The 27,399-nt window shown below is 41.6% G+C and overlaps 1 protein-coding gene across 3 annotated transcripts; it reads left to right on the top strand.

The window, feature by feature from the left end:
• Positions 1-1,842: 1,842 nt before the first annotated feature.
• Positions 1,843-27,010, top strand: LOC138964829 (centrosomal protein of 83 kDa-like). Of its 3 annotated transcripts, none has more exons than XM_070336875.1 (14): positions 1,843-1,943; positions 3,136-3,332; positions 5,578-5,728; positions 6,495-6,719; positions 7,603-7,851; positions 8,658-8,904; positions 9,525-9,669; positions 10,742-10,891; positions 11,407-11,533; positions 14,779-15,015; positions 16,704-16,804; positions 17,630-17,831; positions 20,062-20,184; positions 25,944-27,010. In XM_070336875.1, exons 2-14 carry the CDS (start codon positions 3,148-3,150, stop codon positions 25,947-25,949), a joined length of 2,148 nt encoding a protein of 715 aa, XP_070192976.1. In that variant the 5' UTR covers positions 1,843-1,943; positions 3,136-3,147; the 3' UTR covers positions 25,950-27,010. The 3 variants fall into 3 exon arrangements, with proteins under 3 accessions (XP_070192976.1, XP_070192975.1, XP_070192977.1); XM_070336874.1 differs by lacking the exon at positions 25,944-27,010 and adding an exon at positions 21,433-23,426; XM_070336876.1 differs by lacking the exons at positions 1,843-1,943; positions 3,136-3,332; positions 5,578-5,728; positions 6,495-6,719; positions 25,944-27,010 and adding exons at positions 6,812-6,870; positions 21,433-23,426.
• The last annotated feature ends 389 nt before the right edge of the window (positions 27,011-27,399 follow it).

The raw sequence follows: 27,399 nt of genomic DNA on the forward strand, positions 1-27,399 counted from the left end.
CTGAAGCCACCCGCCTGTCATTATATCACTCTGTTGATAATTACCTCAGTAAAAGAGGCACTTAGCAGCTGCTATGTTCTGCATGTATTGTTGTTATGTTGTTCGTATCTCTTCTGTTCTCGTCTCGTCTCTTTTGTTCGCTTCTCTTATCTTCTCTCCTTTTATTGACCTTTCTGTCTGTTCTCTTCTGTTTTGTTCTGTTCTCTTCTCTCTTGTTGCCTTCTTTTATCGTCTCTTCTGTTTTGTACTGTTTTGTTCTGTTCTTTTTTTCTCCTCTTGCCTTCTTTTATCGTCTCTTCTGTTTTGTACTGTTTTGTTCTGTTCTGTTCTTTTTTGTTGCCTTCGTTTTACTGATCGTCTCTTCTCAGTTTTGTACTGTTCTGTTCTGTTCTTTGTTGTTCTCTTCTCTTCTCTTCTCTTCTCAGTTCTACTTTCTGTCTGTATATCTCTTATCTCTTTCTGTTCTTGTCCTTTCTGTCTACTGTCCTCTGAAGTCGTTTGTCTTGGCAAAAGCAAAGAGTGAACGCTTCTTAACGGCTGCCTTTCCTCAGTATTCACTGAATCGTACTTCGCGGCGGCAGTGCGGGAATGATTTAAAGCCGGGATGAAGCCATTTCCTTGAGGCAACAAGTCTTCTTCATCAGTCGCGATCTCTGTGATATTAAGCCTTGGCTTTATATCCACTGGTCACGGTAATGACCGGGCAGGGTTGACTGGAAATGAATGGCCATACATGATGATGAACAACGCCTGGGATATTTATTACGGCGGCGAGAGAGAGAGAGAGAGCGAGATTATGTTTGTGTGCACGCGTGCGCGCACGCGCGTGTGTGTGTGTGTGAGTGTGAGTCAGAATGAGAATTGCGGTGCCAGAGAAACGGAGTGCTAGAGTGAGAATGGTAGTGCCAGACCGGTGCCAGTACGAGAGTGGAGGTGCCACAGTGAGAGTGGTGGTGCCAGAGTTAGAATGCAGATGCAAGAATGAGAATGTTGGCCGAGCGGCCAGAGTGAGAACTGTGGTGCCAGAACGAGCACGGTGGAAGTGCCAAAATGACAGTGGTCAGTGACGCTAGACTGCCACGGTCAGAACTGCAGCCAGACCGGTTACACAGAAAGAGTCCTACAGTGAGAATGGTAGTGCCAGACTTATAATGCTAGTGTCATGGTGAAGTTGCAAGAGTGAGAATGATGGGAGGGCGGAGTGAGAGTGGTAGATGGTGTAGGTGTCCGGCGTTCCAAGACTGACGACTGCTAGACATATGACCGGCCAGTGCGAGATTAAGAAACCCAGAGAGTTGTGCTCTGAGAGTGAGAATGATGATGCTAGACCCGTGCCAGGGTGTACATGATGTATTGAAAAGGCTTTTTTCATGTTTTTCCATTTCAATGATTATTTAAATGAGACGGTGACTGAGTATGACTCGATCAGTGGTGCCAGCGTGTCACCGGGTGTGTGTGTCAGTGTCAGTGTGTGTGTGTGTCAGTCAGTGTGTGTGTGAACCATACAACGATTTAAGAGAGGGGAAAATAGGTTTTGCTGTTCTCAGTCTTTCTGTCTGTCTCAGTGTGTGTTTATTCTGTGTGATGGAAGTGTGTAAAATAGTGAAAGAAAGTTTTGTTGATGTGCCTGTCTTCAGTGTGCCCATCAATGATATAAAACTAAGACGTGACACACACATACACACAACTTGAACACAGACAGACAGAGTAGACAGACAGACACACAGACAGACACACACGCACTGACACACACACACCACGCACTCGTTTCACTCAGCCGGTCAGTCACGCCCCTCATACTGAAACGTGAAGGGGGATAACTCTAGAATAATTCCCAATGATCTAACAGAGTTATCCTAAAAGCGTCCGTGACAGTTTTGAACGCAAGTGACAACAAACAAAGATGTAAGGTTTACGAGGAATATTCAGCAAACTCAGGGAAGGTAAGACCGCACATTCTTGGATTTTGTTCAACTTAACGGATTTGTGTTCGAAGTATGTGATTCTGCTTGCATTATAGTGCAGTATTCGTAACTTGATATGCTACAGAGATAAGCCCAGACATGTTGAAATTCTTAGTGGGAAAACACATTACACAGGTGTAAGTGTAACGTAGCTTGAAACAGGAGTGCCAGTGATCAACTCTCAAACCACGATTGTTTTGAAAATAGAAGGAATGCGTGATTGAACATAACCAAGGTAGGGTCGATATGGTTCTGGGATGAAGAAGGAATGCACTTCATGCTTTCAATAGTAGTGACAATGACATACTCACATCTTCAGTTTCTGGTAATATTTTTGTTTTGGGTACACTTCAGTGAAACTGAAAGTGATCATTGAGAATTTTTTTGTATTCTTCACCATGCTTATCATGCTTGATTATTGTTTAACTTTTCGGCTTAGTGTGTGTTTGAAATGTGATGAAAGTCGGATGGTGGAAATTTAGGGATGTACGTGTCTGACCATGATAACATGAACAACTCCGATAGACGTCACGAAGTTGTACACATCTGTTTAAGTTGCAACTTGCATAATCGATCATGTAAATATATATATGTACTGGTCCATGTACTGTTCATTCTCTCATTAGTACAGTACTGTCCTATTATTTGTTTGTCCACCCACAATAAAAACCGCTAGGTCAATGTACTTGTATTAGTCAATGTTTCAGTTTCGGTCTATTGTTAAGTAACCCTTCTTGGTTACATTGTTGTTGAATTAAAAAGTAATTTAATGGAAATGTAACCTGTAATGCAAAAGAAAACAAAATAAGACCAATGAAGAAGGATATGCTCACCGCCCAAAAAGAAAGAAAAAAAAAAGAAAAAAAAAGTAACCCTTCTTGTATTTTGATTCTGACACAATGACAAAAACATTTTAGTTACCTGTACTTCAGTGATGACTTGGACTAAATTGTTGCTGTCAGTGTAACTGTAAGCGTATATATTGGCCTTTTTTTTTTTTTTTACATTTACTGATTTACTATTTAGTCAAGTTTTGATTTTATTATTGTATCGTATTTTCAAGGAGTGTATGGGTGTATGAATGTTATCCACACCTGGACAAATATGAATGGCTGTTATAATTATAAATGCTATATTGTGAAATAAATTCTTCTGCTTCTTCTTGTTACAGCCATCAGGCAGAATGGTGAGCGTGGGAATGATGGGGGGAGCGGGGGGCATACCAGCCATGGCCTCCTCCCTGCCCCTGGGGTCGTCCATGCCGCGCTTGGTACAGGAGACGGAGCTACAGAAGCTTCTGACCGATGAGCGCATGCGCAGCGAGCAGCACAAGACGAACTATCAGCAGCTGAAAATTGAGCATTCCAGGTACAGTGGAACCCCCCTTTTAAGACCTCCAAAAATCTGAGAAAATCGGGTCTTAAAACTGAGGGAGGACTCTTAAAATGGGGGTAAATTTACTCAGGTTATGAACAGAAAGTCTCAGAACAGGGATCGCGCTAGCTTTTTAAAAAACGCGTAAGTCATACGCAACGAAACGAAGAAAACGCGTCACGGACCAATATTTTTGCGTACTACAAAACACGTACAGACACAAACAAAACACGCACGAAAGAGTTAAAGACACTCCTTACCTGAATACGGCGAGTTTTCCTGTCAGCCGCACGCTTCGTTGTTGAAAATCCCAGAGCAAAAATACTTTTAGACGCCATGATGAGTTTGTTTCCCGCTCTAATACGACTAGATACACTTTCCGCCTTTTGGAAGCGCGAGATGGGAGAGCAGGTAATGTCTGTTTCATTATCCAACAAGACATTATCTGGTAATACCCTCGTTACGTTCGTTTGCGATACTTCGATGCAAAAAGAAACGGACTTTAGTTTTGACGCGCAGATTTCATGTGTGTCGTCACTTCTCGAGCCCTAGTCAGTTTCAGGATCGGGGGATTATTAAGTCAGAGCAAAAGCGCTGCGTGAAGACAAGAAAAAGTTACAATATTTTTTGCGTATGGCTTACGCGGCGCGGCGAAAAAAACGCGTCAGCGACTTTTAAAATGCGTCAAATACGCAAAAATCGTGCGTAAACGCAATCCCTGTCAGAAAACAGGGTCTTAAAAGGGAAAAAGTCTTAAATTGGGGTGGGGTGGGGTGGGGGGGGGTCTTAAAAGGGTGGTTCCACTAAACTGCTGTTTTCTGGTTACAATCTAAGACTATGATCATTTAATTTAATACGAAAGTCAGATTAATTAAATTTTGGTTTGGACAAAGTCGGAGCCTTTTTATGTTAACTGCTGTGGGTTTAATGTGTAGAAGGTCAAAAATTGTTTTGCATGGTTTCGCAATTGGGTTTTTTCTGTATCTCATTCTTAGGTGAATTTCGAAGCTGATGTGTGTTTAAAATTGTGATTTAATTTTTTGAACCAATGAAAAGATAAGGGACCTTTTTGTTTTGATATGTTTTGTCTATATATTCCACTTTTTTGGGACGTCATTGCTGTTTAGTGTGTGTGTGTGTGTTTTGTTTTTTTAACACAGTTTATTTACAGGCAGTATTTTCTTTATGGTGAATTCTAACTTTCCTAAAAATTATTTCCTCATAGTATACAGTTGGGTAGAGCTACAGATGAGCAAAAACCAGACCTGTTTACCAGTACGATTTGGGCGTATTTTGTACGCCAAATTATTATCAGTACGCAAATACGCGACACACGCACAAAATACGCATAAGAAAAAGTCTAGAATACGTTTTCCGTTGTTGGTGTGCTGATTACGGAATGGTACAACTGATACCGGTTTCGGTCGAAGGGAGATAACCATGACAGCGAGTCTTCAGCTGTGGAAACCTTGTTCAGTTGTTAGCACGTGCGATCGTCTGGACAATCGTGGCAAAATGAAGCGGAACAATGTGCCAGTTTTGGATGACTGTACCAAGTCTAAACAGCAGTAGCAGTAGATTTTCTTGGAGAAATATAAGAAAGAGCCAGGAATTGTGGAGTCTACTATGGAAAAAAGTCATGCACACTGCAAGTATTGTAAATCAGATTTCTCCGTTGCCCATGCTGGGAAATATGACATCGAACGACACTGCAGTTCCAAAACTTACCTGGACAAGGTTGCTGCCAAGGAATTATGAAGTTCATTCCCGCAAAGCAAATCCTGCCAGAAGAAAAGGCTGTAGTCCGCAATGTTTTCTGAGATGATAGTAAAAATGAACTTGCCACTGTCAACCGCAGATGTTATTTCACGAACTTCATCTTTTCATTATCAATCTGTTTGGAAGACACTGGTTATTATGATAATGCTATAAACTGACAGGTAAATAAAATTGTTTTATTCCTGTTGTATTGGAAGGAGTTAAATTCTGAAGGTGTTCACAAGTGACATGCTATTCTTACACAAACACGTTTGCACCCACGCGTACATTTTCCCGAGCCCATATGGCTTTGCTTGCAAAGTACACCAACTTTTTGAAAAATACACTCAACTTTTTGGGAAAGTACTCTTGCCTCGGGTTTAGGGTAAACAGGTCTGAAAAACACACATATATTGAAATTGAATAATTCTTTTTGATATCTAATGACATAATAACTAAAGATGATGCTTACGTTTTGCAGGTTACAAGAGGAATACCTGGCATTGCAGGAAGAGATCAAAGTGACGATCGAGGAGAGCAAAGTTGTTCAGGAAAAGTATCGCTCTATGTATGAGACATGTCGCAGAGAGTTAGCTGAGCGCCAGGCACAACTTCAAGAACTTCATGCAAAGGTTTGAACTGTTTGGCTGCTTCTGTGTATGTTTCAAAATGCACTGTGATACATGTGTGTGATATATCAGTGGATGATTGGTTCTTTGCATTCTTCTGGAAATGTTTGCTTCTGTGTTACAGTTTTGTCCCATTGTGCTTTTTTTATCCAGTGTTTGTTGTTTTTTGGGGGGTCCTTTTCTTTCATAAGAATAAGCCTGTTGTAGAAATCAGTACACATAGTACATGTAGCAGCAATGTGATGAGCAATTGCTGTGCTTTGCTGGAACTTGATAACTGAAACTTTATTTAAACACTGTTAGCAAAAACAATGCTGAATTCAGAGAACAAAAAAACATTTTGAAGGGACCACCCAGACTTCAACAGGGTTTTGATCTCTGACATTACAAATACTGTATCAGTAACCAACCTCCCCCCCCCCCCCCCCCCCTGGTTATTACCTCCACAAATCCAAGAAAATCTGGTCTTAAAAATGAGGGAATCTTACTACTGAAGTAAATTTGCAGGCATCATTAACAGAAAATCTTGAAAACTGAAAGAACAAGATACATGTAACAATTAAAATGTACTCACCAGAAACATCTGATGTTTAATTGTCCATGTATGTGGTGGTGAACATTTTTATTGTTATCTTGTTATATAGTTCTTATCACCTGCAGTCCCTTGTTCTTATTTTAAAAATGAAAGCCTTGAGAGGGGTTGAGGTCTTAAAAGGGGTCTTCAACTGTACAGTAACCATAGTAACCATTCTCCTTCTTTTGTGTGCAGGCTTTAACACCACAGAAAGTGGAGGTGATTCGCAGTCAGGTTCACAGTGAGGTGGAGAGCGTGTACCGGGAGAAATACTTCAAGCAGGAAGAGGAAGCCAAAGAGGCGTGGGCCAACGTCAGCAAACTGCGCTACGAGCTCTCCTTCCTCAAGGCCGAGTATGAACACGACAAAGCCGAGCACGCTCGACAGATGCAGGACCTCAAGTTGCACAACGATCTTGAGGTAAGAGGGAGTGAAGGAGTATGTATGGTATATATTCAGATTAAGATATCTGTAAGGACGAGATGTCAAGTGTATTTGTGTTGAAGATGAACACTACAAAGCCGAGCACGCTCGACAGATGCAGGACCTCAAATTGCACAACGATCTTGAGGTAAGAGGGAGTTGAGGAGTATGTACTGTATAACACCCATTCTCAGCAATGAGGTTCAATTATGAAGTCAAAACTGGTGAAAAATGAACAGATGAAATAACAAGTGATCTTGTGTTGAGTATGAACAGACAAAGGGTCTGAAATGTGCACAATGATTTTGAGGAAGGCAGACCTGTGCAAATCTACGGTTTCTCCGTAATTTCTCCGATTTTTATATGCAGAATACGGTGCTACGGATTTTTAATTAAAATTCTGATGTTTTACTCAACAACAAAAAAGTTGTACTTTTTTCTGTTTTAAGATGTTTTGACCAATTAGTTGGCCGTACATGTACTTCAGTATAAGTATATAACATTGTGTGGCCTGTCACAGTGTAAAGCGTTGAGAGTATTAAGACTGTAACAGTAATCATCAGGGATAAAAGCCTTGTCCTGCCGCAGCAAATAGTTGTCACAAAATGGTCAAAAAACAGTCATACACCTTAAAAACCCACTCGTTAAAAAACATGAGTGAACGTGGGAGTTTCAGCCTATGAATGAAGTAGAAGAACCCATAGTGAAAACCCCTACAGAAATTAAATCCTTCTTTTTCGTTCATGGGCTGAAACTCCCACGGCTTTTGCGCGTATGACCGTTTTTACTCCGCCATTTAGGCAACCATACGCTGCTTTCGGGGAAGTGAATCCATTGCAATGGTTCCGCCTACTGATTGTTTGATCATTTTCCCCACCAGGTGACAAACCTTCGCAGGGAGCGTGACGTCGTGCTGAGCAAGGTGACAGCGGAGAGCAGCAACGATGCGGGTAGGGTTCGAGTCCTGCAGCGCGACAACGCAACGCTGCATGTTCGCATCAAAGGACTTCTGGCGGAGCTGGAGGAGCTGAGATCGGAGAAAGAGAAGCAAGGCCTGGAGGCTGACAGCATTCATCGCACACACGAAAAACAGATCAACGAGCTTCAGTCCACCCTACGGTCTTTAGAGGTCAGGAAGGGTCTTTTTCTGTTATTGTTTTCTGTTTTTGAATTACTGTCCTTTGAAATGTTATTGGAACGTTTAATTTATGATAATACAAAACGTTACATTCACTGATCTTTGACCCAGAGGTCTTTTATGAGGCAAGGACAAACACTAATAACACAGAAAATAAACTTAAGAGACAAATTGCCCAGAAACTTCCTCAGTAGACACAAGGGAGACCGTTGAATTTTGGAACGTTGACAGTTTATTTGTTTTTGGAATACTGTCTTATCTTGTTATCTTTGAGACTGTTGACTCTTAATTGCTTATGTCTGTGGTGTTTCCATGCTTGAGGCTATTACCAGTATTGGTTGAATGAAGGTTGTAATAAGCTGTACAAAAGTGAAAGGGTAAAAAACATCAGTAAGCTGATGTTCTTTCTTCTGCTAACTTTACTGGTTTTGTGGGAAGATTGAAAAAGACATGCCTTTTGATAAAGGACAGGCTATTTTCAAAAGAAATACAATGAAAGGACACAGGGGAAAATTTGTTGTGTCCAAGCCTTTGCATTTGCTTGTTTGGACCAAAAAAGTACATGTTATTATGTATCCACTTATCTGTTGTCTTTAGTGTAATCCCCCCACCCCCTCTCTCTCTCTCTTTTCTTTTTGATTCTGTGTCTGATCAGTTTTTATCTTTTTTACATTTAATAACGTTTTTCACGTGTGTCAGCGCTTTCAGTCTCAGTCACGGGGTATCGTATGACTCTGTGAGTTTGACAAATGACTAAATGTATTAATTTCACTTCGCGCAACTTGTTTTGATCGCAGGTTGAACGGGAGTCACTGAAGCGGCAATCAGAGTTGTTCCAGCGTGAAATAAGCACCCATGGAGCAGACCATAGCAAACTGAGGGGTCGAATACATGAACTGGAACGTGAGCTTGCAATTTCCAAGGGTCAGAACGAGGAATCCAATCACCGCGCCATGGTACAGCTCAGTGACCTGAAACTGGAGATGACTCGCAGCAGAGGGGAGCTGGAGAAGGACAGAGATAAACTCGCCAACATGGTGGAGGGTAAGTATTTCTGGAGTAAATTATTGTTACTGGTGATAATGTTGCTTCTGATAGGACTCGTAGGCCTGCATCTATAACCATACACATAAGCTGTAATAGGAGGAGAGAGAGAGAGGGGGGGGGGGGGGGGGCAGGAAAGAGAGAGACTCTGGACTGGCCTGGACTGACTTTGATGTAGACCTAGACTTGGCTAGCCAAAGTAAAGAGAGTGGACAAAGATGCCATGAACATATGACGCATGAAATAAGTAAAAAAAATAATGGCGCAATGAGGAGAGAGAAGCAAAGCTTACTTAGCCAGCCTATTGAAGAGGTTGTAGAAAACAGAGAATGATAGTAACTTTCAAGGGATTGGTGACAACGCAAAACACAGTGATCTCTTTTCAGCTGTTTTGTTGAATGCCCCAGAGGAGGTAGAAACGCCAGGCGATGGCATGACATGTCATGGTTATAATCTTGCTTGTGTTACTGTATGGTATGACAGATCTGCGCACGCAAGTGGAGATCGCGGAGCACAAGGTGAAACAGCTGCACACGACACTGGAGGGGGGAGAAATGCCAGGCTACGGCATGAAATGGCATGGTTATAATCTATACTCGTGTTACTGTATGATACGACAGATCTGCGCACACAAGTGGAGATAGCGGAGCACAAGGTGAAACAGCTGCAGACGGCACTGGAGGACAAAGAGAGAGAAGCCACGCAGAGAGTCACCGCCGCCAGGGAGGAGGAGTTCGGCAAGATCGCTAAAGCTGAAAACGAAAAGTGAGGGGAAAAAAAGAAGAAACTGCCTCCCAATGTGTTTAAAATGCATTTAGAGCAACTTTTCTCCATATTTCTACCCTCTGGCCTATCGACGGATGGCTTTTTTTTAACGTTTTGTTTTGTCATTATTAAACGTTCCAATAACATACCTTTCTTGGGTTTTTTATTCTGAACAGTGAAAAGCTAAGTAGGCACTGGTTTCAAAATGGTTGTAGAAAAGACTATGAGTCTATGTTTGGAAATAACTCCTTCGGGTTTGTATGAATTGTGAAAGAGTGAATACCCTTGCTTTTTCCGGACTGACGATCTAACAGCGAACGACAAGAAGAACATGCTCCCGTCCACTTGTTTCAGACACTCTTCGCTAGTGATTGGCCCCTCCAATGTTTGTCCTCGTAAAAGCAAGGGCATTTATTCTTTCACACCCCAAACAAACCCGACATAGTTATTTTCGGAAGTCATCTATTGCCTGTGCAGCTTTTGAAGGTTTGCCCTTACTGGTTTTAAGACTGCATAGCTGACATCAGTGGGTTTCTTTGTCTCTCTTTTCTGTCAAGATTCTGTCAGGATTCTAACGTCAGTACATGGAATGGACTTTTGCGCTCAAAAGTTAATCTAAGTAATGTTGCTGCCAGGTGCTTAAGAATTGATTTGATCAGAGTGATCAGAGTGACTTTAAATCCCTGTCTCTTCTAATCATTTCTTTTGTTGAGGCCTTTTGTTTCCAGTGCCTTGCTTCTCTTTGTTTGTTTCTTTCTTTTTGAAAATGTAAATTTAACGTTTTGTTTTGTCAATAATTAAACATTCCAATAACCAACAATTCTTGTGTTTTGATTCTGAATTTTGGAACGTTAGCAGTCTATCTGATTTTGGATATTTGTTTGTTTCTTTGTTTCTTTGTTTCTTCTTCTTCTTTGTTCATGGGCTTAGACTCCCACGTTCACTCATGTTTTTAGCACGAGTGGATTTTTACGTGTATGACCGTTTTTACCCCGCCATTCAGGCAGCATACGCCGATTTCGGGGGAGTTTCTTTGTTTAATATGTTTAATGAAGTTTTCCATCCTGTGCAGGTTTGAACTCGAGACCCGGCTCCAGGAAACGGAGAGGCGGAAAATAGATGACGACGCTCGGCGCCACGCGGAGCAGGAGAAACACGAGGAGAAAGTCCAGCAAGCCCGCGCTGAGAAGGAACAGGCGGAGAGAGAGGCCATCACTCTCAGGTGGGCAGCATTCTTTGGAGTAGTGTACATCCTCTTTTTATTCTGAACCATCTTTGTGTGTTTGGAACAGGGTGACGCAGTTGTCATCCTTTCACAGCAGCTGCTCTGCACAGACAGAGTTGTCTGCCAGCCTTGTTGAGCATGAACTATTTATAGCTCTACGTTTCATGTGTGTCAGTTTCATTTTGTTTACGTGTGAAAGTATGAGTTAATGTTTTCAGTGTTTGAAGTTTGAACAAATGCACAGTACATGTAAGTCAACATTGCTGTCCTCTATGCATATACAAAAATTAACTCTTTTTTTGTCTTCACCATTAAAAGTAAGGCTCAGTGATTTGGATGAGTAAAACTGTTTACAAGTTAAGTATTGAAGTGCTTGTCTTAGCTTCATGGGAAGGGACAAACTACAGTTTTATTGTGTTTGCCACTGCTGCTGAGAAGAAACAGTTACAGAAAAAAGATGACTAAAAGAGATGGTTTGGATTACTAGCAGTATTATTTTTGTGTTTTTTCAGAGCCAGGCTGCAGAGCTATGAATCCCTGCAAGACACTCTGGAGCGAGAGCGCTCGGACAACTCTGAGCTCAAGTCCAAGGTCCAACAGCTGGAGGCCGACCTCAGCTCTGCCATCTCTCAGGAACAGGTGTGTGATGGACCGGATTTTGACGTCGTCATGGAACTTTGGCGTAACTCATTTTACACAGCTTTTCAGCAGAAGGCCAAAACTGAGTATTGTTATTATGAAATAGTGTTTATAATTGTACCTGGTATGGATACAAAGATAAAAGAATGTTAAATCATGTATTGGCAATCGTGTTACAGAGAATGTTTCTCATTGAGAATGATTTACTTAGCCTAAGCACAAAATCATCAAAATTGTCAAGAATCGAGTTATGCCAAAATGCAAGGTGGACGACGATTTGACTTTCTGCTGAATATTTTTAAACATGCACTGCTATCACCAAGCGTCATTCAGTTCACACAAGACACACACTGAGTTCAACCTTTCACGCACACACGTTCTTTTTACCTCTGTTGTCCATTGCTATCTCTCCTTCACCCCAAGTGCTTGGAGCCATTTACGCGACTTGCGCTTTACAAAAACTATATTATTATTATTATCCCAGCGAAGCTGGAGGTATCCCGTGAACGCTATACTGTAATCGATTTGAGAAATGTGCATACCGAATAATACATGATAAAGAAGGATTCTTTGTGCCCGAAAATGGGCCACAGTTGGAGATGGAAGTTCACCAAAAATTGGGACCATACTAACAAAAATACGGTGGGTAAAATTGGCGCCCCCATTTTTTGAGCAAACGCCACCCAAGGCCGCTTTGGACGGGTAGAAATTCCGTAGTTTCCAAGTCTATGGATAAAGCTCGCGTAAGAAGAATACGTCACGGTCGAAAGTCTTTGACGTCAATTAATGCATCATGACGTCATGCCTCCCTGTAGTCTTTCTCTCTCGCGCGGTGTGTGTGTTTGTGTTCATTTTGTGCACATGTGTTAGTGTTACTGTTTGTGTGTGTGTGTGTGTGTGTGTGTGTGTGTGTGTGTGTATTTGTGTGTGTGTGCGCACGCGTGCATGAGTCTGTACTCGTGTGTGTGTGAGTGTGTGTGTGGTGTGTATTTGTGTGTGCGCACGCGTGCATGAGTCTGTACTCGTGTGTGTGTGAGTGTGTGTGTGGTGTGTGTGTGTGTGTGTGTGTGTGTGTGTGTATTTGTGTGTGCGCACGCGTGCATGAGTCTGTACTCCTGTGTGTGTGAGTGTGTGTGTGGTGTGTGTGTGTGTGTATTTGTGTGTGTGTGTGTGTGTGTGTGTGTGTGTGCGCACGCGTGCATGAGTCTGTACTCGTGTGTGTGTGTGTGTGTGTGTGTGTGTGTGTGTATTTGTGTGTGTGTGCACGCGTGCATGAGTCTGTACTCGTGTGTGTGTGAGTGTGTGTGGGGTGTGTGTGTGTGTGTGCGCGCACACGTGCATGAGTCTGTACTCGTGTGTGTGAGTGTGTGTGTGTGTGCATACGTGTATGTGTGTGCGTGTATGTGTGTTTGTTTGTAAAGGTGTGTATGTCTGTCTGTCCAAATGTGCGTATGGGTGTGTGTTTTGTGTGTATGAAGTTTTTGTGAGAGAGTGAGTGAGTGCGTGTGAGTAAGTGTGCGTATGTGTGCGTGTGTGACTTGGGGTGGGTGTGTGTGTGTGTGAGTGTGTGTTTGTGTGTGTGTGCGTGTGTGGGTGTGTGTGTGTGTGTGTATGTGTGTGTGTGTTTGAGAGAGAGAGAGAGAGAGAGAGGTTTGTCTTTCGCTGGGGTATGCAGTGCCTTGGCGTTGCACATCTACTTAATTACTATTTTGTTTTTGTTGTTGTTTTTCTTTGTATTTGTTTGTTTGTGGTCCTGAAGAAGCCTCCGTGAAAATTTGACTTAGTTTTTGTGTGTGTGCTGTCCTTGTGTTGGTGAGTACAGATTTCAACTTTGTTCATCTCTCCCACAGTCATTTTGTTGTTTAGATTTTTACTGTTGTTATTATTTAAGTTATTGAGACATCCCAGTGCACAAAGGGATTTATAGAGCAAATTGAGAAAATTCATTATTGAACGAAGCAGATAGCGCTGAGTTCAATAACTATTTTCGAGATTTGCTCTATAAATCCCTTAGTGCACTGGGATTGTTTCAATAACGATATTGTCAGTACCGCCAGAGAAAAAAGAACATTCAAAACGCACAGGCGTAACTGTGTGGTCAGGTTTGTGTCAGATCTACTTTTGTGTGGGCTGTCTCAAGTGTGTCGTGCTTTCGTCACACGCAAACTCTTGTTTTAATTTCTGTTGGTAAATTCCAGAGTAGCGTTAAGCTAAAAAGTGATGATCTTTCATACAGACCTCATTTAAACTCGGAGAAAGGACTGTACGTGCTCTTAGTTATTTGCGATTTGAAACCTTCATCGAGCTTCGACAGATTGACTGTGCAGAGTGTTGCCCCTTGGCCACGGTTAGCACATTTTCAAAGTAAATGTGGTATGTTTCTCGTGTTGTATCTTCACTCATCGGGGAGTCTGGTACTATATATGAACGGTAAAAATGCTCTGAACTCTACACATATTATATCCCCCATCGTTTGTTTGTTCACATTTGCCCAACATGTTAATTTGCTGCGGGGTTTATGTCGTCTGCTAGGCGGCTAGGGCAATCGAACCACTGCACTGCAGTCTCATTTTAAAAACAAAAATTGCTCGTCTGCACGCATGAAGCAGGCTGGTAATAAGTTTTATACATGGTAAGAACGTTCTTAACCCTACACGTTTTCGATTCCGATTGTTGTTGCCTTGAAATAATAATTCAGAAACCATTCATTGCAGTCGTATTTCAGTGTAGTCTACTATAACAGAGTCTAGCTGGTACGTTATCGGAATAACACTTTTGTTTTGTGTTTGCCGCTGGGAATTTTATACTAACTCATCATTTGGTAATGTGGTTAATAAGCTACATGCCACTAACACGGCATATGAGAAGAATCTTTGCAAGTCAAAACGAGAAGAGACCATTGTTAAAGAGACACAGCCGCTTCTATTTTTAGATCAGTGGGATTCACTGTGGCACAGGCGCCTGCGATCTGTCAGAAAAAAAAACATTTCTGCTTTGAGCCACAGGAAATATATGGTTATTTTTTGGTAAAGTGGAGAATATAAGCTACATGTCATTAATTAATTCTGAGGATGAGAGTACAGTCACACTTTGACAAAGGGCGTAAGAATACGCTCTGTGGAAAACTTGGAGTGCGCTAACAGATTTAAGCGCATCGCCATTAGCCAATCAACTGGTTCACATCAGTCATGTGACACCAGTACTTACTGACAATTATTATTATTATCATTATTATTATAACACAGGACCTGACAGACCAGATGATCAAGGTGCGCAACGAGGCAGAGCTTGCGAGACAAGAACTGCACCTGACCAGGCAGCAGCTGGGCCGGCTGGAGAACAACCACGACCTGATCCTGGCCCAGCAGAGGGCAGCACTGCAGGAGGACCGCCAGCAGGCAGAGGCCAGGGTGGCCGAGCTGGAATCACAGCTGGCCGCCATGCACGACAAGTACAGTCATGCTGCCAGTGTTCATAAAAAGGTGGGTCACTGTATAAGCTTCTTATCTATATATTCAATTCAATTCTATTCAATTCAATTCAATTCAATTCAATTCAATTCAATTCAATTCAATTCAATTCAATTCAATAAAACTTTATTGTCTGAATGCAACAAACAGACATTTTTCTTTTGGCTCGTGTACGAGATAACATCACATAAAAACACACTCTCAGAACATTTAGACACATAAAAGTACACATCAATATACACATAACCCAAACCACACATATCCATACCCGCACCCTCACATACATCCTCGTACATACTTATGTACAATGTATCAGGGAAAAACATTGACCTGAAAACATGCATTGCCATACCAAAATGACTTCTGCATGAGAGCCAGGATTCTTGCTTGTAATGAGACAAAGGTCTGAACCATGGCTAGTACAAACGCTGTGTATGCCGTACTGGGGTAGGAGGGTGTGTCTCAACTCAACTCAACTCAACTCAAATTTTATTGGCTTCAATTTTCACATAGAAGAATTTGTCTTGTGCTTGGGATTAAGACATAGGCAGAAAGTAAGAGTATAACATATAAAAACAGCATTCATATCACATTTCATGTATCACACACAGTAATCACTAGTATAGGCCTAGGCCTACAGATATCACATTGTCCCTGTATCACACATGCAAATAAATAGTATCACATTTTCCACGTATCACACACAATATATACATTACATAACATACAGCAAGTTTCCATCTCCCGCGCCCCCCCCCCCCCCCTCCCACACATACATATCCTCGCACGTGCGTTGACTCCATACAGATGACATCAGTCCATTAACTAAAATGCACAGTGACTAGTAGAGGGTACATGATACACAATACGTGCTCAACTAGACCTGCTAACTAGAATAATAACAGAGACAGAAGCAGGAACTGGGCACAACATTTACACGTGTGTGACCTACTTTACATCAAGTGCCTGTGATCTATAAATAACAATGATTGCGTTTAAAATAAAACATGAATAATGCCGATGTTTGCTAACAATGAATACATAAAAACTAAGATAAGAATGTATGTGCTTTCATAATATGATTATTTTATAAAACACAGTGGGGAAATTGGAAGATAATTTTTATACGAAACTGCGCACATTGAGTCGAGCTCTGTAGCGTGTGTGTTCGGAGGCAGAAGACACACATGGCTGTGGATATTAATTGTTGTGAGATTCGATGGATTAAAAAGGATACCCCGACTTCGGCAGGGCAGAAGGAGGTACAAAACGGTGTGCTGTATTGCTGTTTGTGAGTGTGCTGTGCAGACCTTCTGTGTTATGTGCATGTTCTATTCTAGTCCGTCGTCTGCTGTTCGTAGGCTTCCTCTGAGGGCCTATTGTCTGCACAGTAACAAAGTGTTTCTATAACACATGTCTGATGTGTCTTGATTTTGTCTTCAAAATGTTTTCTTCATGTAGTTTGTTTACAGTTTGACATGCAATGCACAGAACACAAGGATATAATATACAAGATGAAAACAAGACATGTTCAGTACAATAGGCAAGCAATTATATCAGATACTACTTAACAAGGGTATGATATCATACCCAAGTCAGTGTACATTTTCCATAACTCATTTCTGTCATGTTTTAGTAGGTATTTTTCCTCTTCATTGTTATCGTTTTGAAGGTGTCAAGATGAGTTTACTTGTTGACAGTTGAAGAAGAAGTACAGCCGCGTGACGGAACATCTGAAGGACAAGATCATCTTACTCAAGGCCACCAACAAGGAACTGGACATCGAGAAACAGGCCTTACAGTGAGTGGTGTCCATTTTCTCCCTGCCCCCCTCTTTCTCTCCCCGCTCTCTCTCTCTCACTCTCCTTTTCTCCTTCACTCTCTCTTACCCTCTCCCTCTCTCTCCCTCTCTCTCTCCCTGTCCCTCTGTCTCTGTTTCTCTCTCTGTTTCTCTCTCTGTTTCTCTCTCTCCCTCTCTCTCTCCCTCTCTCTCTCCCTTTCCCTCTCTCTCTCTCTCTCTCTCCCTCTCTCTCTCTCTCTCCTTTCGTCATTACCTCTCTCTAATTACCCTCTGCCTCTCTCTTCCCTCTCTCTCTCGCCTTTCACCCTTCCCTCTCTCTTCCCCCTTCTCTCTCTCTCTCCCTCTCTCTCTCTCTCTCCTTTTGTCCTTCCCTCTCTCTTACCCTCTTGCCTCTCTCTCCCCCCCTTCCCTCTCTCCCTCTCTGTCTCTGAATTTGCATGAATATACATGAGGAAGGCAAAAACGAAAGACCTCTCAGTTGGAAACCATTTTCTGTATTTCTGTTGGTCAGCAGGACTTCTAACTTCTTGTATGTTCATAGGCTGCAGCTCCTTCTTTTGAGAGTCTAGTTCTTCATATTTCATGTTGCTAACCTATACAATACCCCCACATTAAGGCTCCCTCGCCTTTAAGACCTTATTATCTCAGCTTTTTGGAGGTCTTAAAAGGGGGGTCCACTGTATCAGTAAAAACCGTGACTACGCTTTTAAAAATCTATTTTTCAAGATCTCTCAACAGCGCTTTGCCTTATTTGTTTCAGATTTTTTACACTTTTAATGGCTGTTTTCCCAGAATTCCAATCACACCATCTCTGTGTGTTTTCAGGCAGTTTGTGCCTCCAGACCAGTTCGCACGACTCAAGAAGCAGTGGAAAGAATTGTTCCGACGTCATCAGGAGTTCCGTAACATCATCCTGGGCCGTCTGCCCCAGGGGGTGATCATTGGGGAGCGAACATTCTCCAAGATGGATCCTTCCATCAACCTGGATGCCACGATACCTAACGTGACACTTTTGGAACAGGAGATGGTAAGTACATGCATGAATGTTCTACTTCTTTTTCTTTCTTCTTTACCTTTGTTGTCGGGGCGCTATTTTCCCCTACTTCCAGCCACTTGTTTTGTGTGTTTGGGTGCTTGATGGTTTGATCTTTGTGTTCGATACGTTGAGCTTTCCCTTCATTTCGGTAGACAAGTACAGATGGCAATGCTAGCTGTATGAAGAAATAGGTAGACAAGTACAGATGGCAATGCTAGCTGTATGAAGAAATAGGTAGACAAGTACAGATGGCAATGCTGGCTGTATGAAGAAATAGGTAGACAGGTACAGATGGCAATGCTAGCTGTATGAAGAAATAGGTAGACAAGTACAGATGGCAATGCTAGCTGTATGAAGAAATAGGTAGACAAGTACAGATGGCAATGCTGGCTGTATGAAGAAATAGGTAGACAGGTACAGATGGCAATGCTAGCTGTATGAAGAAATAGGTAGACAAGTACAGATGGCAATGCTAGCTGTATGAAGAAATAGGCAGACAAGTACAGATGGCAAGGCTAGCTGTATGAAGAAATAGGAAGACAAGTACAGATGGCAATGCTAGCTGTATGAAGAAATAGGTAGACAAGTACAGATGGCAATGCTAGCTGTATGAAGAAATAGGTAGACAAGTACAGATGGCAATGCTAGCTGTATGAAGAAATAGGTAGACAAGTACAGATGGCAATGCTAGCTGCATGAAGAAATAGGAAGACATGGACAGATGGCAAGGCTAGCTGTATGAAGAAATAGGTAGACAAGTACAGATGGCAATGCTAGCTGTATGAAGAAATAGGAAGACAAGTACAGATGGCAATGCTAGCTGCATGAAGAAATAGGTAGACAAGTACAGATGGCAATGCTAGCTGTATGAAGAAATAGGAAGACAAGTACAGATGGCAATGCTAGCTGTATGAAGAAATAGGTAGACAAGTACAGATGGCAATGCTAGCTGTATGAAGAAATAGGAAGACAAGTACAGATGGCAATGCTAGCTGTATGAAGAAATAGGAAGACAAGTACAGATGGCAATGCTAGCTGTATGAAGAAATAGGTAGACAAGTACAGATGGCAATGCTAGCTGTATGAAGAAATAGGTAGACAAGTACAGATGGCAATGCTAGCTGTATGAAGAAATAGGTAGACAAGTACAGATGGCAATGCTAGCTGTATGAAGAAATAGGTAGACAGGTACAGATGGCAATGCTAGCTGTATGAAAAAATAGGAAGACAAGTACAGATGGCAATGCTAGCTGTATGAAGAAATAGGTAGACAAGTACAGATGGCAATGCTAGCTGTATGAAGAAATAGGTAGACAAGTACAGATGGCAATGCTAGCTGCATGAAGAAATAGGAAGACAAGTACAGATGGCAAGGCTAGCTGTATGAAGAAATAGGTAGACAAGTACAGATGGCAATGCTAGCTGTATGAAGAAATAGGTAGACAAGTACAGATGGCAATGCTGGCTGTATGAAGAAATAGGTAGACAAGTACAGATGGCAATGCTAGCTGTATGAAGAAATAGATAGACAAGTACAGATGGCAATGCTAGCTGTATGAAGAAATAGGTAGACAAGTACAGATGGCAATGCTAGCTTCATGAAGAAATAGGAAGACAAGTACAGATGGCAATGCTGGCTGTATGAAGAAATAGGTAGACAAGTACAGATGGCAATGCTAGCTGTATGAAGAAATAGGTAGACAAGTACAGATGGCAATGCTGGCTGTATGAAGAAATAGGTAGACAGGTACAGATGGCAATGCTAGCTGTATGAAGAAATAGGTAGACAAGTACAGATGGCAATGCTAGCTGTATGAAGAAATAGGTAGACAAGTACAGATGGCAATGCTAGCTGTATGAAGAAATAGGTAGACAAGTACAGATGGCAATGCTAGCTGCATGAAGAAATAGGAAGACATGGACAGATAGAACAAACACGCATGCATGCATGCACACATACACGCATGCACGCGCACACACACACACACACACACACACACACACACACACACACACACACACACACACACACACACACACACACACACACACACACACACGCACACATGCACACACACACATGCACACACACATATACACGCACAGAAGAGAAAGATCAAGTATAACATAAAAAGTAGACATAAGGGGGGAGCATCACATAAAAACAATGCTGAGAAACATGCAGAACAAGCGTAACATCAAACCATCTCTGTTACACCAGGAGAAGCAGCACCAGGATGACCTGAAGCTGTTACGCGAGCGACTGGATAACCTGGACAACCTGCAGTCGGCCCAGCTGGAGGAGCTCACGTCCATCGCACACTCCACACTCATCGGATCACAGGTTGAGGAACACCTCCCGCCCGACAGTCACAACACTACCCTTGAAAAGCATGACCTTGAGAAACCCACCTCTTCCTTTATTTCGTCCTGATCTCTCCTGAACTGCTTGGCCTTAGTAGTACAGTCAAACCTGTCTCAAACGACAACCCAAAGGACTTTGTAGTCAGGTGGTCGCTATGAAATGACCTTGAGAAACTCACCTCTATTTATCTCGTCCTGATATTTGGTGCATGGCCTTTGTAGTACAGTCGAACCTGTCTCAAACGACCACCCATAGGGGAATGACCTTGAGAAACCCACCTCTTCCTTTATCTCATCCTGATCTCTACTGCATGGCCTTCGCAGTACAGTTGAACCTGTGTACAATTACACATGTGGTCGCAATGGAAAGGTGAATCTTATTGAAAAAAGCTCGTTTGGAATCCTTTAGGGTGGTCAGAATGGGCAGGTGGTCGTTGCCAAGAGGTGGTCGCTATGGCAGGTTTGACTGTATTATTATTTATTTCTGCTCTGTTTTGTTTTGTTTGGGTGTCTGGGTCTGCATTAACCAGCATGTGCATCCTGCTATGTATGTAGGTGTATCACTATAAGGAAGTCATGAAAAGCACTTGTAAAAGTCATGATGTTTGAAGCTGCAACTTCTCTGTATCTCTTTTGACCACACGCCATGGGCCCAATTAAAACATTATGCATGATAGAAAATTCACTCAAACTAGCCTCATGCATTGGGGGGAAAAAACCACACCTAACAGTTAGTATTCCTTCAAGATACCTGGTTTCACGAGAAGACCCTGTAAAGCATCACAGACCAGCCCAGGCTTTTACAGGGGATAAAAGCTTCCGTCTGCTTGGACACATCCCAAAAATGAACAACCTGGCTGCGTTTTGTGCAGAATAGAAATTTTGTTTGTTTGTGCTGAATTGATGTAAGACAAACTAGCGTCAATCTGCACAATGACGGGCGCGTAGCGGTTAGGACGTCCGCCTTCCGTGTGGACAGTTTGGGGTTCGAATCCCGGCTGTTGTCGTGTGCCTGGTTGGTTAAGAGTGGAGATTTTTCTGATCTCCCAGGTCAACTTATGAGGAGACCTGTGAGTGCCTTATCCCCCAAGTATGCTTAGAAGAGATTATGTAAACCATGTCAGAGTTCAGGTGGTTTTAGAAAGATGAAATCTCCCAGCATGCATCCCCCGGAAATGGCAGCGGGAAAAAACGACCATACACATAAAATGCCTTTGAATGTACCAAGGAGTCACAGCCCACAAACGCAGAAGAAGAAGAGTACCTGCCCAATTATCTGAGCCCAAAAAATTCCAACGTACTCCACTATGAGCAGGTAAGCTGTTGGTATGTGTCAAAACAGAAAGCTATACTCTTATCCCATGCACACAAAAATGAAAAAAAGGACAGATCTGTGGTAATGTAGGTGATTGTTTATAAGGGAGGAAAGGTATCTTCACAATAGCACATCACTCATCTGGTGGAAAATCAGGGATGGGAAAAAACAGAAAGAGAGCCTTGTTCTGTTCCTTTTCTTGCTTTTCCAACTACCGGTATGCACCAAGTAGATATGGAAAAAAGATGCTGCCAGAGTCAGTCACAAACAACTCAAAAGACACCAACACCAGGCAGAACGTCCACATGCATTTTACTTGCTCATGTCTTCCTTGTTCATGGCTTTGCGGGATGTAGCTTTTGTCATGTAAACTTTCTTCCCTGTGATATTGTGTGTGATATGATACATGTATCTACATAGAGCAATTCCATTACAGATTTGTCTTCAGGTTTAGTTTTCATAAGTCATTGTGACGTAAATCATAAGTTTTGTACAGTTGTTTCAACACTAATGTCAATGTTTTGTTCTTGTGTTGTAATTAGCATCGTAGCATGTATGGAAAACATTTGAGGAATTGCCCTAAGTGTGTGTTTGGAAATGGAAATGGTCTCTGGTCAACTTTCCTGCACATTTCAACAGTCTGTCTCCTCAGTTTACAACTTTGTGTGTGCCTATGGAAGTGGTTTTTATGTTTTTCATCTTTGTTTTGTTTTTATTTGATGCAAAAGATACCATTATCTTCATTGGGTGACAGAACTTCAGAAGTAATAGGCTAACAGCAGAAGATATTTTCTGACCATTTTTCGCGCTTTCGTATGGAGAGGTCAGACTGTACAAAATTGTTGTGCCCATCTTTGGCATCATCAGGAAAGAGCTTTCTTTGAAGGCAGCTACATAGGTATGAACACAGACAATGGAACAGATACTAGTTATGCTCACACTTTTTGTGCCATTGCCATTACCTGTTACATTACAAAGTTGCGTTCGTAACTGGAAGTGTCCGTCTGACTGACAGTCACATTTTCTGCAAAGATTTTATGTGAGAAAGACAACCACTTTTGGTCTACATTGGGTAAATTTTAATTTTCGATCAGTATTTTGGTATCCATTGTATCGATTTACCTGTGGCACCTCTGGTGGAACTTCTCAATGGCAAGGAAAAGATTAGCTTTGCTGAAAGATGCAGAAGCAATCATTGTTGTTGTTTCTTTGTTTTCACACAAATGTAAGAGGTTCTGAGTAAATACTATGTAGTATCTGATACACCTCTTTGTGATGCATTTGAGCTGATGGTTTCTGTTTTGTTCTTTCTTGTTTTTATTATTCTTCAATTTATGTTGGGGTGTATCAGGCCTGTGTCAAGTCTCTTTGGTTTTGTTTTAAATTCATGCGAGACTAAACTGTACTAATTCTGTCTATAGGAGACGGATTCTACGGTATGTGGTGGAAGAACTTATTTTCTGGGACTGGTGTTTAATTTTGTTTTTGCGTTTTGTTTTTGGTCATGATTTACTTACTCTCAGTGCGTTGTGAGTTCACTGATCATTGATTTGTTATTTTTATTTTATTTTTTTAAGGAAGAGAATGATATATTTCATGATCTTTCTGTTTCGATGAAGGTCAGATTTCTGTTAAAGAATAAGCTACACAAAATTGTTTCAAAGCCAAGAGGCTTGTTATTGGGGTTTTTTTCCGAGCCCAGAAGTTGACTCCTTTCTTTGAGAACAAACTTCGCATTTGTTTATACGACACAAAGTATGTGTTGGATTGTGTTTAAGCTGTTACAAGTCCTAATACATGTATAAGTGCTACCTCAGAAGTTCTCTGTCTAACACAATTGATCATAATTAGTGCCATGTAGAAAGAGTGTAAATTAATCATGACATAATAAACATTTTGTAAATATTTTATGTTGTTGAGTTGCTTTTTATTTGGTTACAATTTTCATGTTGCATTTTGTTTGTTTGTTAGAACTAACATAGCTGCTATATTGCTATGTACACTATTCAACCTTTGATCTATACTTGCAAAGGAAAGGGCACGGCATGTACTGTATGAATGTGATAAGGACTTGGTGAGTAATCAGAATGCTTTTAAACATCTGTGAGTTTTGTTAGATTAAGATTAATGCATTTTTTTTGCCAAATGGTAATGGGAGTGCATTTAATTAAACTGTAGGACAGTGGAACCCCCCTTTTAAGACCTCCACAATTTTGAGAATATCAGGTCTTAAATAGGAGGGAGTCTTAAAATGGGGGTGCATTTATACAGTAAAACCTGCGAGCAAAGGACACCCTTGGGGAACCTTGCCACTGTCCTTTGTACAAAGGTGTCCTTTCTTTTGAATATGAATGCGCAGACATTTTTTGGGAAGAAAAAACCCAGCCAAATAGTTATATTCTAAACTGTGCATTACATGTAGTCATACAGAAAGTGACAAAGAAAACAAGTTCAACATGCAACATGTATACATGTACAAAACCAGAATCAGTCTGACTTGGTTCAGACGCACATCTTCAGAATGCTACTCAAGTTCATGACAGCTGTCAGCATTTCAGGGTGAACGGAGAACGAGCGAGAGAGAGAACGAGCGAGAGAGAGAGAGAGAGAGAGAGAGAGAGAGAGAGAGAGAGAGAGAGAGAGAGAGAGAGAGAGAACGACTGAGCGAGAGAGAGAGAGAGAGAGAACGGAGAACGAGCGATAGCGAGAACGAGCAAGAGAGAGAGAGAGAACGACTGAGCGAGAGAGAGAGAGGACGAGCGAGAGAGAGAACGAGCGAGAGAGAGAAAGAGGTGCAATCGGTTTCTTATCTGAAGCAATGGGCCATTCACGGGAATATTCTTTGATCGAGCTCTCGAAAACCACTCGAAGAGTTCGCCGTTCAATTTCTTTATCACATCGACTCTTTCTTCTAAAGTCAGAAATGTCCGTTTTGACATGATGAGACCGCGATCGACGAAGGATGAGACGAAGATGCATCACAGTACAGAAAGTAGAAACCCTAACTTGTTTTTGTTTGTGAGTTCAGTTTAATTCACGGCATCGACCAATGAGCGTGCACCATACAAAAAATCAATCTTTCAAGTGCTGTCGTTGGCTTACAAAATAAGCTTCTCGCGCGTTCACATCGCCAGCGAGAATTTGCAGAACCAAGATGGCGGACCGTTGTTGACAGGTAACGAACCAAATCGGGACCAAAAAAGAGTGTCCGCGTCCGCGCCTTTGAGGTGTCCGCTCTTTTAAGGTGTTTTTGAGTGTAAAATACATCCGTCCTCACTTGAAGTGTCTGTTATGCAAAGGTGTCCGCCGAATTAAGGGTCCGCTGGATGCAGGTTTTACTGTAGTGGCTATCAACAGAAATTCTCCAAAATGGGTCTTAAAAGGTGGGGAGTCTTAAACTGGAGGGGTCTTAAAATGGGGTTCCAGTGTATTAGTTTCAAACAGCATGCCATGTTGATTTTCTCTAAAAATGACATAAGTAGCAGGATCAGCTGCTTACCATGCATATATATCTACCTGTAGCTTTCTGTGCTACATCACACATGCACTAACATATTCTGTTGTAACTCACTGCTATGCTTTGATAAATGCATTTACTAAAACTGTATTCGCATGTTATGTCACCATCTTTCATGGGCTGTCGGCTTTTAAAACTTCTTTACATACACATGCTGCTAAAAACTATGAGCGTTATGACAGGAATTAAGCATATATACCTACGTAAGGTGTTCTTTTCTGTCATGTGTTGTTCATGGAACGAGGCAGGGTTTTTAATGTAACAACCTGAGTGCACAAACAAGATAATTGCAAGAGATAAGTACAAAAGTACTGGTTGTAACAGCTAAAGTCAAATTAAGATCCATTGGCAACATATCGTATCGTTGGCAATTGGATGTTATTGTGCGGAAAAGAAGACTGTTAATTTTATTTCAAGCACAGTTTTACTGTTGTCCTTTCTGACTTGAAGATCAGGACTTCTCCGTGAAGGATGGCATTGATTTCTTTTTGCTCTGTAGATAATTATAAGTGCTCATGCCAGTAAATCTTTCTTATCAAACATTTGAGAATGTCCAGTCAGTCTTGAAAAGAGGGCTGGAACATCGTTACTCATGTCCTACTACATGTACAGTATCACAGGAGCTTGTATCAAAGCGCCGTTCGCTAAGTATCCTACTCATTTATCCTTACTACATGTACTAGCTATTATTCACTATTCCATGGTTAGGTTCCTTGTAGTGAATAATAGTAGTAGTGCTACAGTAAGGATAAAAGAGTTGGATGCTTCAATCGACAGGTACTTTGATACAAGCTCCTGTGTACAGTAGCACCTTCCTTATAAAGTTGCTGTGGAGCCTTGAATTGTGAAGAAAATGCAGGTAGAGTTGTGTGCTTGACACCTTACCCTTTCCCCTTCTTGCTTTCAGGTGTGACAAGATTGATGATCCATGTTCAAACTCGCGCTGGAGTCAACTCTTTGCTCAATATCCTATCTGACCTTATCTGTGTACATATATACAGGGTGGTCCAAAAAAATGTAGACAGTTTTGCGTGCCTGTCATTTCTGCTACAGGGCTCCCACCTATTCTTTTTCACCTGGAATGTCTCACACAAGCATGAAAGTTTAGTAAGGCACAGTTTTTTCTTCTTTGCAACATCATTTCTGGGCGTAGTTCAATAGTTCATCACATTCTCAATCCAAGCACCTCGTCCCCAGATCTTTCTCCTCCAGATTTCTTCCTCTGGGGGTACTTGAAGGAAAGGGTTTACCACAACAATCCACAGACAATACAAGCGCTAAAGGAGAACATTCTTCGTGAAATCAGGAAGATTCCACTCGAGACCTTGGACAGAGTTATCAACAACTTCAATGTCCGTGTCACAGCCGTAATCCAGAGACGAGGTGCTTGGATTGAGAATGTGATGAACTATTGAACTACGCCCAGGTTGCAAAGAAGAAAAAACTGTGCCTTACTAAACTTTCATGCTTGTGTGAGACATTCCAGGTGAAAAAGAATAGGTGGGAGCCCTGTAGCAGAAATGACAGGCACGCAAAACTGTCTACATTTTTTTGGACCACCCTGTATAACGGCATAATACTTGCGTATACGTGCCAGTTGACTAGATTAAAATGGAGGTGGGAAGAGACGAATTTTCTTGAATAAGCTTTGTCGCCTTCCTCAATCTCAGTGCTGTGATAAAGATGAGCCAGAAATAAGACAAAGCAGACTGCACTTTCTAAATTAACTTATTTCAAGTGCCTGTTGTAAAATGTTACTCATATATACGTAGTTGTCTCCACTTTGTTACGCCCCAACACTGATTGTGTACAGATTGGAACGTTTCTTGTTGAGGTACTATTACTTGCTGCAATGCAATAGTCTAGTTCTGATATTAATCAAGTACATAATCATTGTTTATAATTCGCTATTGCATTGTACAAATCATGTTTCTTTATTAAAGCCTGTCATGTTTCATGTAAGCTAAATAACAAGACATATTTGAGTTTGTGTGTGTGAGTGTGTTTGTGTGCAAAATTGTCAGCTGAAAATTATTAGAGCTCTTTTGGGCTGAACATGTCAAACAATACGTCAACTGCAAGCAGATTTAGACAAATAGTAGAGAAACCAACTGCACACACACACACAGACACATTCTCTCTCACATACACACATTCTCTCTCTCAAATACACACTCTCTCTCTCACACACACACATTCTCTCTCTCAAATACACACTCCTCTCTCACACACACATTCTCTCTCTCAAATACACACTCTCTCTCACACACACATTCTCTCTCTCAAATACACACTCTCTCTCACACACACACATTCTCTCTCTCAAACACACTATCTCTCTCTCATGCACTCACACACACACA

Source organism: Littorina saxatilis, linkage group LG4 (genome assembly GCF_037325665.1).
Source record: "Littorina saxatilis isolate snail1 linkage group LG4, US_GU_Lsax_2.0, whole genome shotgun sequence".
Taxonomy (NCBI): domain Eukaryota; kingdom Metazoa; phylum Mollusca; class Gastropoda; order Littorinimorpha; family Littorinidae; genus Littorina; species Littorina saxatilis.